This window comes from Sinocyclocheilus anshuiensis, unplaced genomic scaffold, assembly GCF_001515605.1.
Source record: "Sinocyclocheilus anshuiensis isolate Anshui unplaced genomic scaffold, SAMN03320099.WGS_v1.1 scaffold113, whole genome shotgun sequence".
Classification (NCBI taxonomy): Eukaryota; Metazoa; Chordata; class Actinopteri; order Cypriniformes; family Cyprinidae; genus Sinocyclocheilus; species Sinocyclocheilus anshuiensis.
In genome coordinates this window covers 386,772-400,476 of record NW_015539827.1, presented here as the reverse complement: position 1 = coordinate 400,476, position 13,705 = coordinate 386,772, and the positions used below count along the sequence as shown (strand labels likewise).

The following is a 13,705-nucleotide window of genomic DNA, read 5'->3' as shown; positions in this document are numbered from 1 at the left end:
ATATTTCAGTTTTTCTTTTTTAATAAATCTGCAAAAATGTCAACAATTCTGTTCAATATGGGCAATATGGGGTGCTGTGTGTACATTAATGAGGAAAAAAAATTAACTTAAATGATTTTAGCCAATATAACACACAATATCTCGAGGCCATGACTACACATTGTGTATCCATGACATAAGGATGTCATAATTTGAAAAAAAACAAAAAAAAAAACACTTTTGGCCACAAAATATTATCATATTTCGAATCATTTATATATATATATATATATATATATAGATGTTCATGTTCTTTATTCTAATTTCAGTTAAAGTTTTAGTAATGTTGCACATTTTTGTCATTTTTATTTCTCCAGTATGTCTGTGTAGTTTCTCTTATTATTTCTGTTACTTTAGTTTTAGTTATTTAAGTTAAACTAAATGAAAATAAGATATATTGCCTCAGCAACTAGCTGACATAAAATACGTTTTTTTTATTTTATTATTTTAATTTAAAGTTTATTATATAAACAACATTTTTATTGTTTTAGCATATTACAAAGTATGTAAAATCTGTTCACAAGACTCGAAAGAAAGCTGGGTTTGGAACAAGGCGGCAGAGAGTAAATTATGACAATAAACGGACAATAGAACATGTTCATATTGATGTACAAGCGTTCTGATTCAGTTTACAGGCATCTAGGAAAATAAGAAAGCAAAACGTTCCTATATTGAGACATACCTTAGCTGTAATCTGGAATTCCTCATGTTCTTTCAGCAGTTCCTGTGTGTGGTGTATAGTGGAGCCTGTGGAGGTGTGTGTGGATAGGTAAAACTCTCCTGTATCATGGATCCACTCCAAAGCCTGCAGAAAAAAAGTCAAAAGGACAAACAATACAAGATGGTTAGAGGATAAAACTTGAATATATGCTTGTTTTTCTAATCTTGTGGGAGCAAAGATTTAAAAAAATTGCCTCAAAAAAATAGCAGTAAAGGGACAAAACAACGTCTTCAAGGTTAGGTTTAGTTTATAGAAATTATAATTAGCTTTTATTAACAATAGATGTAAAAGGGAAATCCAGACAAGGATATATATAAAAAAAGCCAATGTGTTGGAACACATGTGTATATGTTATACTCTCATGCATCCTCAAGAGGGAGTGAGATCTCTAAAAGTGCTCAATCTCATTTTGAAACCCATCAACATTTTCACGTCAATTTAAAAGTAACTGATTTCAGAACAGGTTGCATTGTGTGCAGGCACTAATGTTTACTGACAAAATGTTTGTGTGTCAAAGAGGAACTTTGCGGGCCACCCTCATTACACAGCCTGGGGAAGACTGTGAGTACTGCAGCAGAGCACTGTGTGGTCAAACTAGAGTCCTTCCTCTCAATTACTAAGCGTTTGAACGCAGAACGAAGAGAGAAACTCCATCCAGTACCACAGACTTCCTGAAAGCCTACACTGTAATTATGCAACAGACACAATTTACACAACTTCAGAACATGTGCATTAGGAGAACATTTTCAGTTATTTTTTTAGGCAGATGCTTTTTCACCATAATAGGGCAAAATATAAATGAAGTGCTAGTAAGTGCTACAAATACATACACTTTTTTTCATGACAGTTGAACCTCTTTCGGGTTTATACAGCAGTCACGCAAACCACTGAATGCTTGACCTGACATGGTTCTGTTATTTGAGACTCCAGAAATACTTGTTGTGGTCTGCGGCGGCTTCCAGTCAATTGTGTATGAAATAAACTAATTTGATCTCAATTAGACGTTAGGGTGTGAATAATAAAATTCTGTCGGCGAAACTGACGTTTGATGAAAGTGAGGAGATGATATATTCCTACCCTCTTTCTTGAAATTTTGAGAAACTTTTGAAATGACACTCCTGTGGACTGTATGATGCACATTGCACGCAAATATGGCACTGCACTGCATTAAAAACAGACATTTATCATCATTTCAGTTTTCTGGAAATGGCATTGAATAAATGATTTGTGGCTGAATTACATCTGTTAAAACTAGCTCTCCATTTATGTATATACAATATGTAAGCTGTTTGCTTTTACAAATGTGTACCTTACTACTAACAAATTTTATTTTTGTTGAGTTGCCCAAATTAATAAGCCATTGGTTTTGCAATGGCTGTAAGGAAATCTTTCTCTTCTCTGTAAAGCAATCCTTACACAGAAATTCAGAAATCACATTTTACACTATATTTTGGTTTTGTCTGTAAAAGTAAGAGAATGCAGTGACATTTTAATCATCATATCAAGTTACCACTTTGCTTCAATCTCAGGTGCACCTTCTCACAAACAGACTCTCTCTGGCTAAGTTTACTTGACCAAAACAAGACGCAATTAGGACCAGACTATAGGCTGACTCAAAAAACAGGCTCTTTGTCTTTTTACTGGTTCAGACTGGGATTAAACTAGTACTGACCTGTTTGGCGCTGCGTTCAAACACCACATACTGCTGACACTGGTCAAGCCGAGAGAACGCGCTTGAGAAACAGTTTCGAGAGGAGAATTCAATCTACATATGAAATATTGGTCACAGATTATTGGTCACTTTCTAAACAATAAAAGTGTAGCCACCCACTAGTAATTATATATAAATAAATCGGTTTTTACCGATGCAAATATGTTAGAAATTATGCATCACGATACAAATGCCAACTTGTATCCGATGCACACTTTTTAAACCGATGCATCGCATTATTAACTTTTTTTGCCGATGCACCAAGCGAATCGGTGAATCTTCCCATCCCTAATATATAGATATATACTGTATATTACTCAGTACTTCCATTGTATGTAAACTGTAAGTGCATGTACTGTCAAATACAGTGCAACCTAGATATGTGTCCTAATGATCTGATTTAATGTCAATATATTGTTACATGAGTCTGGTGCACATCTTGATAAGATTATCTCTAGCACACTGACACTCACCCATGTGACGAAACAGTGACCCACATCCTCTGGAAGCTGCTCATATTTTTCCAGTTCTTTAAGGAAAATACTGAGAATAGGACAGAGAAGTGCATAGGGAAATGGTAAGTAAAGGAAGTTAGAAATACATAATTATAAGAATTGCAGTTTATAAGGTTCACTGACTTGTGATGGAACTCGTATAGGTCTTGCATGTTGCCGAAAATGATGTGCTCTCTATTGACAATCCCTGGGGGAATCTCCTCCACACCACTGGTCATCTCCCACAGATATGTCTGAAACACACACACTCACACTTAGAATTTTTTCCAAAAATGTGATAACAGACTAATACTATTACACTTTCAAAGACAAATTCTGTATTTCAGCGTTTACATCGTTAGACTTTATCTATCTGGATGTGTTCAGATTGTGGATAGTTGGCTCTGATATTATTGGTTAATACAATTTTTCTTCAAATGCATCTTCAATTATTTCAATGGAACGTATGTCTGAAGCAAAGAACATTCTCTTATAATTGTCACCAAATGAATTGTAATTTGATCAAAATGATTATGAAAACAAGAACATTATATTAAAAAGTTTTTACAGTTTTAATTATATTTTCAACTTTCTATTTTCTTTTAAAATGACTGTTTGACAAAGTCCTGTGGTATTAACCTGTATTAATCAGAATTTTGGGTTATAAACCATATTATCCAGAATATACACTGAAACCGAATATTAATGTTTAACCTCAAACATCATAACAAAAGTAATTCTGGGTGCTAAAATAGAACAAGCATATCGAACTATTGATGCCTGTTGATTTCTGTTACAAACCTTAATTGAAATAAACATAAATCAATATACAGATGGGTTAAAAACACCCTTTGAGATGAACTACGGTTTGCATATGCTATTGTCCAGGATGCGAATGAAAATAAATGAGCTGATTCAATTACAAAAATGCATCATAATAAATGAATCACAGACAGCTTTTTTTTTTCCCAGAAGAGATTGAAAGAAAAAGAATGCACATGTATTATTTTCGGAATATGATTACATGTGTATTCCAAAGTGCATGAATATTCAAATAGCTGTGGAGCACTTTTTTGGATTCAAAAATGGTGCATGTAAACATGGTCAGTGTTTTAATGACACTCAATCTTTTCATGAGATCAAACAGTAGCTCTTCCTGGATAAACTGGATTGTTCTTAGGCTGTACTGCAGTGAATACATTTATAGCACAGGGCTTTTTGGACATTGGTGTACCACACCCTCTAAATGTTGGTTCGTACGGAGGAAACCGCGACAACAGCACTTACATCCATACACTCCCGCAGGTCTCTCACATATGCCTTCTCGGTCTGAATGAGCTCCGCCATTATAAACCTGAAAAGAGAGAGAGAGGTAACAGGCAATGCACCAGAGACCTATTGTCAACATTTGTTTGAAAGCACAATACCTCTGGAAGGGGTTTCATTCAAGCATAAAAACCTCAAAAATGAAAACATGTTTACTTTAGTATGCATATTTATGGGTGTTTCTTTAAAACACAAAGTAACTAAAGCTGGACGTTCTTCAGATGAAGTATTAACTCCGCCCTTTCAGCACTTCCTGCTGTTGGCTTGATATCATATAATCATGTTTAAAAAACATACTCTTTTCTGCGGGCCGATTTGCGTTTCTCCTCATTGAGTTCATGGTTGGCGTCTCTGAGCTTGACCTCTGCACCAGGAGCACTGGCTGGAATGATGTCCAACTGCAGACCTTTACTCTGAAACCCCAAAAGAAATGTTCCAATGGTCAGAAATCACCTTTCTTTCATACATTAACATGGTTAATGACCCTTACAACAAACATACGGTTCATCCACACTCCAGCCATGCAGGCCACATCAACACACCCACTCTCCCAGCCCTCTCACCGCTTTGTTGGAGTCAGTGGACAGGCCAAGCGCTTTCTCCAGGCAGGAACGGTACTTGTCCATGCGGAGGGAAAAGTCGCGGTAGCGTTTATCCACCGAGGCGACCCATTTCTGAATCTCGCTCACATGGGCGTGGCCCTTCTCACAAAAACCATCAGCCAGCTGGATCAACAACTTTACCCGCTCTTTGGTTTGCTAGGGAGAAAGCGAGAGAGCGAGAGGGCGAGTGAGCTATAGAGAGAGCTACACTGATTCCACAGAGGCACAGATCAGAGTGTAAACATATTCTGTGAGGTGAACTGTGATTTGCTGGCAAGATGATAAACCTGCAACATGCTGACAATCACAGTCATAGAATAACCTTGGATGAACAAAGTTGTAAAATTAAAGGGATAGTTTACCCAAAATGAAAATCAATTAATATTTTCCTACATTCCTTTGTCAATATGAAATGTTAATTTATTAATATACAGTGGGTACGGAAAGTATTCAGACCTGTTGAGTTGCCCAAATTAATAAGCCATTGGTTTTGCAATGGCTGTAAGGAAATCTTTCTCTTCTCTGTAAAGCAATCCTTACACAGAAATTCAGAAATCACATTTTACACTATATTTTGGTTTTGTCTGTAAAAGTAAGAGAATGCAGTGACATTTTAATCATCATATCAAGTTACCACTTTGCTTCAATCTCAGGTGCACCTTCTCACAAACAGACTCTCTCTGGCTAAGTTTACTTGACCAAAACAAGACGCAATTAGGACCAGACTATAGGCTGACTCAAAAAACAGGCTCTTTGTCTTTTTACTGGTTCAGACTGGGATTAAACTAGTACTGACCTGTTTGGCGCTGCGTTCAAACACCACATACTGCTGACACTGGTCAAGCCTTCTCTTCCTCATGGTCCAGAAGTGCAGAACCCGGTTCTCCCGCTGCAGCAACTCATTAAGGATGTCTGCAGGACACAGCGACAGAATCAGAAACACAGAACATACGTGAACCCTGGAGTCATAACAATATGTGAGCCTGAATCACAAAACAAATCTTAAGTCACTGGGGTATATTTGTAGCAATAGCCAAAAATACATTGTATGGGTCAAAATTATCGCCAAAAATCATTAGGGAATTAAGTAAAGATCATGTTCCATGAAGATATTTTGTCAATTTCCTACCATAAATATATCAAAACTTAATTTTGATTAGTAATATGCATTGTTAAGGACTTCCTCTGGACAGCTTTAAAGGCGATTTTCTCAATATTTTGATTTTTTTGCAATCTCAGATTCCAGATTTTCAAATAGTTGTATCTTGGCCAAATATAATACTGGAAAGCTTATTTATTCAGCTTTAAAGGGGTGATAGGATGCCCATTTTCCACAAGTTGATATGATTCTTTAGGGTCTTAATGAAAAGTCTGTAACATAGTTTGGTTAAAATTTCTCAATGGTAGTGTAAAAAACACCTTTTTTACCCTGTCAAAAACAGCTCTTTTCAGATCAAGCCGTTTTTGTAGCATTTTCCTTTAAATGTTAATGAGCTATGCTGACCCACCCCTCTCTTCCGAGCTGCTCTCAGATAGTGATGGGAAGTTCGGATCATTTCAGGTATCTGAGATCGGCTCGATTTGAGAAAGGGGAAAACATTTAGCCAGATTAAAAAAACCACTGGGTGGATTTTTATCATTATAGGGTGGTTGTGTACACACACTGCCAACACACATTTCAGTTCAAACAACTTGTAAAAGTGCATGTAGCATCCTATTACCCTATTTGAAATGTACCCTTATGACTGGTTTTGTGGTCCACATATAATAATGGTAATCAAATAGCAAATGATGGCTAAATTTGGTCCTTTAAACCAGTCATAAAACTGCTTTTTAAAATGAGAATGTAGTCTTACTCTTGACTTGTTGTTCAGGGGCTTTGACATGTGCGAGCATTCCCGGCATATTCACACTGTTTCTGTGCAAGTACTTGAGGAAGACATCAGCGTTGCGTCTTGCTAATGTGCATGCCTTCAAACAGAGAGAAAAAAAAAGTCAGTTCTGAGTAAATGTGCACTAAATATTTAATGTCATGATCGGAATGATACTTGAGAACCTGAGTGCATGAGTGTATGTGCTCGGTACCTTGAGGAAGGCCTCTTTCTGCTCCAGGTGTTTACTGATCATGGGCGTCACGTGATCAGACTCTGAGTTTGGTCCCAGTTTATCAGTCCCTCCACACCAGTCTTCCTCTCGTTTGTATTCCTGCTCTAAACTTTCCAGCACACTACACACCTGCAAAACAATCACATGTAGTTATACATAATAAATATAAGCAAAAATATCTAAATGCTCTTTGGAAGCCTATTTCCACCACAAGAAAAAAAGTCAAAATTATGAGATACTATAATTATGAGATAATTATAATATCTCATCAAAAGTATGAGATAAAAAGTTAAATTATGAGATACTAGGTCATACTTATTACATAAAAATTTGTTGCTGAGGCAAAATAAATATGATTTAAGACTTTTTGTAGCCAATTGTTGCGCTAAACGAACAAGAGGTCTCAAATGACAGAATCACTATTAAGACAAGCTCACCGACCTGCTCTGATGTCTTGTAGAAAGCCACTGAGGCATTGACCAGTTTGAGGCGGTCTTCCATCTTCAGCATGAGCTGCTGCCAGTGAGATGCCACCTTCTCTGCGCAGTCACGGATCATGTCCATATCGTAGTGATTGGCCTGTAGCAGAGCCTCTGCCTTCTGCTGCACCTGCAGTGCACTCTGATGGGTTTTCTGCATGGGATGAAATGATAAAGAAAATGAAAGAGAAAGTGAAAAAGAAGAGAAAGTGAAAATGACCAGAAATTAGTAATAAAAAATGGTTCATGCCTTGCTTTTTTGGCCAAAAACCTCACTTTAAAAAGTAAGTAGAGTTATTCATTTGACAAGAAAAACAGTGGCCATCATGAGGACATTTATTTATTGTAAGATTTACATATACATTTCTAAAAGAGACAACAGCAACTAATATTGAATGAGTGACAGTTAAAGTATTTTTGGAGCAAAAAAAACAAACAAATTACTAGCATAAGAAAAAACAAAAGAAAACAATACAAACAAAACAGGAATGGCATGTCTATGGTACATCCACATTTAAATGTGTGTTGTTTGGAAAAGATTGTTTGCTACCTCAATAGCGTGCTGAAATTGTTCATGTTCCCGCTGCAGTTGTTCTGCCTCCTGTAGAGAGCTGGCTGTGATGAGACCTGCATTGAGCATTGACTCCCCATTACGGATCCAACCCAGCACCTGAAACACACATACACAAAGCATTTAAAAGGGGCACGTCATAGAAAACAGAATTTTCTATCCTCTATGTAAACATATTCTAATTTTTAGAAAAATAAAAATAAAATTGCTGTATTACGTTATCTTTATTGTGTTAATTAGAGGTGTTGCAATATACAGGTAAAGTGAATAACTACCACTAACTATATGGTTGACATCCCAATGTAAATAGCAGTATTGCACCTTAGCACTGTTTGACACCTGTCATAAAACAGAAAAAGACACAAAGCGCAGCTATACTGTCTCGCAAAAGCATGTAATTGGATATGACAGACGAGACACTCTACCTACACTTCAAAAAAGTTAGCTTGCCAGTTATTTGGATTCTGTGAAAATGACTTGTATAGTAACCCCAGTACCCCAGTAACTGGGCCACCACCGTTACATAACCACCCCAGTCCGTAGGACTTGCCAATCATCAGTGGGAGCAAAAGGGGGCAATACCACCAACCTGTTTACCCACCTCCACCTCTGTTATTTTGATACTGTATTCACATCCCTCATTTGGATAAATATTATTGGATTATCGTATGTTTTTTTTTCTATTTTTACCCAAAATAGGGTGAGGTGATCATTAAGGCGCGTTAAACTCTCACATGTAATTTATTTATTTATTCATACTCAACACATACGCTTTATCACTACACTATACTACACAATACTAAAAAATAATATAAATTCTGCCTCATTCTGTGATAATAAGCCACATCACTACACAAAAGGAAGTTATTTCAAACTGGTTGCCATTAAGTGTAATTGTTCCTTTTGTATGCAGTGGTGTGATTAAATAAATAAATACAATGAATTAATGAAATAAATAAATACATAAAGATGAATTTGACTTATAGCATTATTTATGTAATATTTTCAAGATTTCTATAACTATCGCAGTTCTTTTGGCCATGGAAATCGTGTAGTGAAAATTCTGCTATTGTGATCTCTTCTGCTATCGGACCTACTCCACTGTCCAACTTGCCTAAATTAAAACGTCAAAACCATTAGTACCCATTTGATATGGACTGTAGAATGAATTTAAAACATAGTAAAGTATGTTAAACGGAGCTGAGTGTACTACACTTGGTGGCTGAAAGAAACCTTTAAATTTACACATCAACAACACCTATTCAGTGTGCAGTGGCTTGGTTTAGGTCATTGATCCTCATTTCACTTGGTCATAATAAATAGCCAATGGACAATTATAATAAGAACAGCTTTTTTAATTTTAAAGGTCAGTAAAGGTTCATTTTAAAATTAAATTCTTGGTTTGTACAAGAAACCGTGAATAACATTATACATTGACTGAAAAAAACTGGTATAAAGCATACAATGCTGCCTTTTACACTAAACTGAAAAGCACTGTTTCATGAAAGTTGAGACATGTAAACTTGTAGTGTGCTGTTAACTGTTGGGTTGCATCAGTGGGGAAAGTGAACATACTGGATACTGACAGATGTGTTCTTTGACTCCACCTTCAGGTCTAAATTCCACGCCGTCTCCTGACACACTGACTCACACTTTACACACCTGCTTTAGTGCTGATACACTGCCAGTGACAGATAACACAACTATGCTCCTTGCATAAACGTAAATAAACACACTGCCACACGGACACACACACACACACACACACACACACACACACACACAGTAAAGTCAAACAGATGATTACATGTCTACTAACCACCACACACCACTCAAATACTCTGTGGCCGTGTCAGGCCTTAAACCACACGGGCGTCCCAGCTCCTCGACATCTTTAATCACTCTTTTCCTCTAGAGCAGTCCAGACAAAAATAAATATATAAATAATAAAATAAATAAATGAAAGGATGAAATGAGATTACCAGCTGCTCCTCCTGGCCTAGTTTTTCCTTCTGATTTTAAGCGTGCCCAGTGCTATAAAACTGCTCTGTTTCCCATCAGCTCCTGTATGTAGTCAGAGCTGCTATTCAAAACTATTAACACTGCACTTCACTCAATATTAAAATGGCTACATTAACACATTTTTAACAAACATTATATAATGCTTAACAGATCAGTAGTTAATAGTAATTTAGTATTTCAAATGCAAATCTGAATATTAACAAATTATATTTTGGCCATAATGTAATGTAATAATTACTGTTAATGTAATTAATAAACGTGTAATTAAATTAAATTACAAATTAAATTAAAGTACCAGGGTAAATAAATTGAAATTTCATAAATGTCATAAATTTAAATATGATGATTTTATTATTAACATGGTGATTATCTCTAAGATAAAATAAAATTAAATAAAATTAAGGTGTCTACCTTAGAGATAATCACCATGTTAATAATAAAATCATTATATTTTAAATGTATGACATTTATGAAATTTCAATTTATTTACACTGGTTGTGGGGTAAAAGGACCTCGTTGCCATCTCAAACATTTATAATACAACCTATACACATTTTAAACAAAACCAAGGCGTCAGTGGTATTAATGTACAAGGTAATGTCTGATTTTCAACCTCAGTTTAGCCTACATTCACTACGCATGAGTCACTGCTCAGGTACAGACAGAGGAAATTCCCACCTCTAAAATAAAATCTCTACTGCATAATTAATCATGACACTTATTAAATATGGAGGTGCGTTAGAAAGAACCCATCACACAGTAGTTGTTTTGTTCTTTGCTGACAAAGCTGTATCATGATCTGAAATTTAAGTCCATGCCTGTACGCATGTCCCCTGAAAGAGTTTCTGCGTGGGTAGACAGAGAGACAGACAGATGTTACCTGTTTGACCTCGGCCTGTAAGTGACGGAGCTGCACACACTGCTCCAGGTGTCTCCTGTGCTGCTCTGCGGCTGTGTCCAGCTCCTGCTGTTTCTCATGCAGGAAATCCAACAGGTCCTGCACCCGCGTCGCCATGTCAACATCACGGTCGCACAACAACTCCACACCTTGACAGAGAAAGAGAAACACAGAGAAACAGAGAAATGTAGATGTGTAACACAAAAGCATAAATAATCTCCCCGACACAAATAAATCCAGCTTTTGTCATAATAGTCTTAGTCCTTGTCCTTTACTGACAGCTTCAAAAGCCTGGCATAAACATACTTAGGTCATATTTTATAAAACACATTAAATATATATTATATTAATGACAAGAGATTTGGAATATGGATGTTTATATTATATTACATTATATTAAATATTTACCTTTTTTGCACTCTGACTTTATTTTCATGACAATTAAGCATAAGTTCCTATTCAGTTCTAATTACCATAATGCAAAAAACAAACCAGCAAACAAAAACACATTTTCATTAAGGTAATGTGAGAAAAATAACTCCACTTTTTAAAATCACAACATATTTACACACCATTATAGTGTTTGTTGTATTGATTTGAATTCAGGCTGGTTTAAATTAAAATATAACAATTTTATATTTTTCCTGAGTTGACTTTTGATTGAAAAAAAAAAAAAAAAACTTTCACAAACAAGAAAACCCCAACTGGATAAATAAGAAATAGCATCACATGCAAAGGCAGGATATGTTGGTAATCCGTAAGAAGACTTTAGTACGAAGACTAAAATCCCAATCCTCCAATCCCAGTTTAAAGAGATAGTTTACCCATAAATTCAAATTATGTCATCAGGTGAAGAAACAACACACTTCAGCTTTAAAGGCATTGAAATGAAATTCACAATGCATTTAACCTTTGTAATGCGACCTTTTTGTCAATACTCAGATGGAATGTTTTATTTTATACACAGGAATTTGCATCATAGAAAGTCAGCTGATATTATTAGTTTAAATTCACAAAATCACAAAGTTATTACATTCTGATTTCTCTTTAGAATAATGTGCACTGATGAATCATGCACAATGCAACCTGCAATATGCATGGGTTCAATTTTGATTTCAAACTGTCTTTATAGTCAGTATTGGCAGACGTAGCATGACTTGTTTAAACTAAACCAACCAACTAAATTAACAAAAAGGATAACTGACCTATGACACAAATAGCATGTACAGAAGTGCAGATACCTGGATTTTAGCATTGTTAGCACACACGCTATCACACACACACACACACACACACACACACACACAAACATACTCACATTTTATACCCATAGCCCAGAGCTGCATTGGGCTAAAGCTCTGAGAGTGGTCCAGTTTTGCGTTTGTATATGTGCCTCCACAAAAGGATGCTAGTAAAATGAGGATTCGTTTTGCTCTCTGCTATCTGTGCGTGCTGTCAGATGTCAAATCTTGTGTGTGTGTGTGTGACCAGTGATTTTGCTAGGCAGTGTGCGTCTATAGGATTACAGGGTCGGGTGAGAGGAAGGGAGGGCTGCTGGGTGCCTGGATGGACCTGATGTGTTTGGCTTTAGAGTTTAGCTGCATCCACTCCTCCCCGCTTAAGCCTGCTCTGGACTGACACACTAACACACACACGTGCACACACTCACACACACATCTCTGATGCCTCACGACAGTGATCTTGTGACCGCAAATGTTGGCTTACGAAAACATCATGTAAAGTCATGCACTCTGTTTCTCTGCAGCTTGTGCACAGATCTCAAATGCATTATTAGCTCACAGAAAAACATTTACACGTGTTATGGATCAGATATCTTGATTTAATGCCATACTGCTTGTGTGTGCATGTCGGACAGAATACACAGTCACCTGACCACCTGTAATGTACTGCAAGTGGACGTTTGTGTGTGCACCCTTACAAAAAAAGTACTGTGGTGGCTACCAAACAATGACAGTATCAAAGTGCAGTTACATTTACTGTGCTCTGTGAATTTTAAGTAGCAAAATCCAGTCATTTTAATAGGAATCCAAGCAATCTGGAATTTCACGTGAGGATGAAAATATCCCCATGCAAATTTTGCAATGGTTTCAGTTGGTCACGCAAATTTGCTGTATTGACCAATATAAAGCTGCTTGTTTTGAAAGTGAGTCTGTTAGATTATTTTTTGCCCGCAAAATTCCACCAGAATTCACTAATGTGACCTCACCTTCAGACCAGTTTTATTATAAAATGGATAGTTCCGGTCCTTGATTCTGATTGGTTGAGCCACGTTCTAAGCTGTTGTAAATTACTCTACAAACATACAGCTTTGTTTACTTTGTGTGTTGCTTGGCAACCATTTTATTGCTGTTTCTGAGGAACTACATTGTTTGGTGGAAGAATACTGCTTTTATTAATATCATTCATTACACTTTATTTGCTCTGTTTTATTTTGTGAAACCTTACTACATATATGGAATAACCGTTTTATAAAAGCAATAAGCCCCGTGAAGCCGTGGTTTACAGTCAATTTATAACAGCTAAGGGGGTTTTAGGCACTCCGCGAACAACGCCCCTTAGCTGTTATAAATTCACTGTAAACCACGGCTTCTTGGGGCTTATTGCTTTATTTTAGTATGATTTAGATACTACAACAGTTTAAATTTGTTTTTTTTAATTTAGATTTTATTTTTATATTTTAATTTTTTTATTTTAGTTAAATCTTTAGTAATTTTG

General features: G+C 36.3%; 1 protein-coding gene across 1 annotated transcript in view; it reads right to left on the bottom strand.

Moving 5' to 3' along the window:
- The window catches only part of triob (trio Rho guanine nucleotide exchange factor b), a 147,276-nt gene that overhangs the window by 53,514 nt on the left and 80,057 nt on the right, over positions 1 to 13,705 (bottom strand). Inside the window, exons 15-25 of the mRNA XM_016480441.1 lie at positions 10,952 to 11,118; positions 8,029 to 8,148; positions 7,441 to 7,632; positions 6,979 to 7,128; positions 6,750 to 6,864; positions 5,690 to 5,805; positions 4,855 to 5,049; positions 4,589 to 4,704; positions 4,253 to 4,319; positions 3,110 to 3,219; positions 2,945 to 3,014 (exon numbers count right to left, since the gene is read on the bottom strand). Of these exons, the coding sequence (XP_016335927.1) occupies positions 2,945 to 3,014; positions 3,110 to 3,219; positions 4,253 to 4,319; positions 4,589 to 4,704; positions 4,855 to 5,049; positions 5,690 to 5,805; positions 6,750 to 6,864; positions 6,979 to 7,128; positions 7,441 to 7,632; positions 8,029 to 8,148; positions 10,952 to 11,118 (1,418 nt within the window). The remainder of the gene's footprint in view (positions 1 to 2,944; positions 3,015 to 3,109; positions 3,220 to 4,252; positions 4,320 to 4,588; positions 4,705 to 4,854; positions 5,050 to 5,689; positions 5,806 to 6,749; positions 6,865 to 6,978; positions 7,129 to 7,440; positions 7,633 to 8,028; positions 8,149 to 10,951; positions 11,119 to 13,705) is intronic.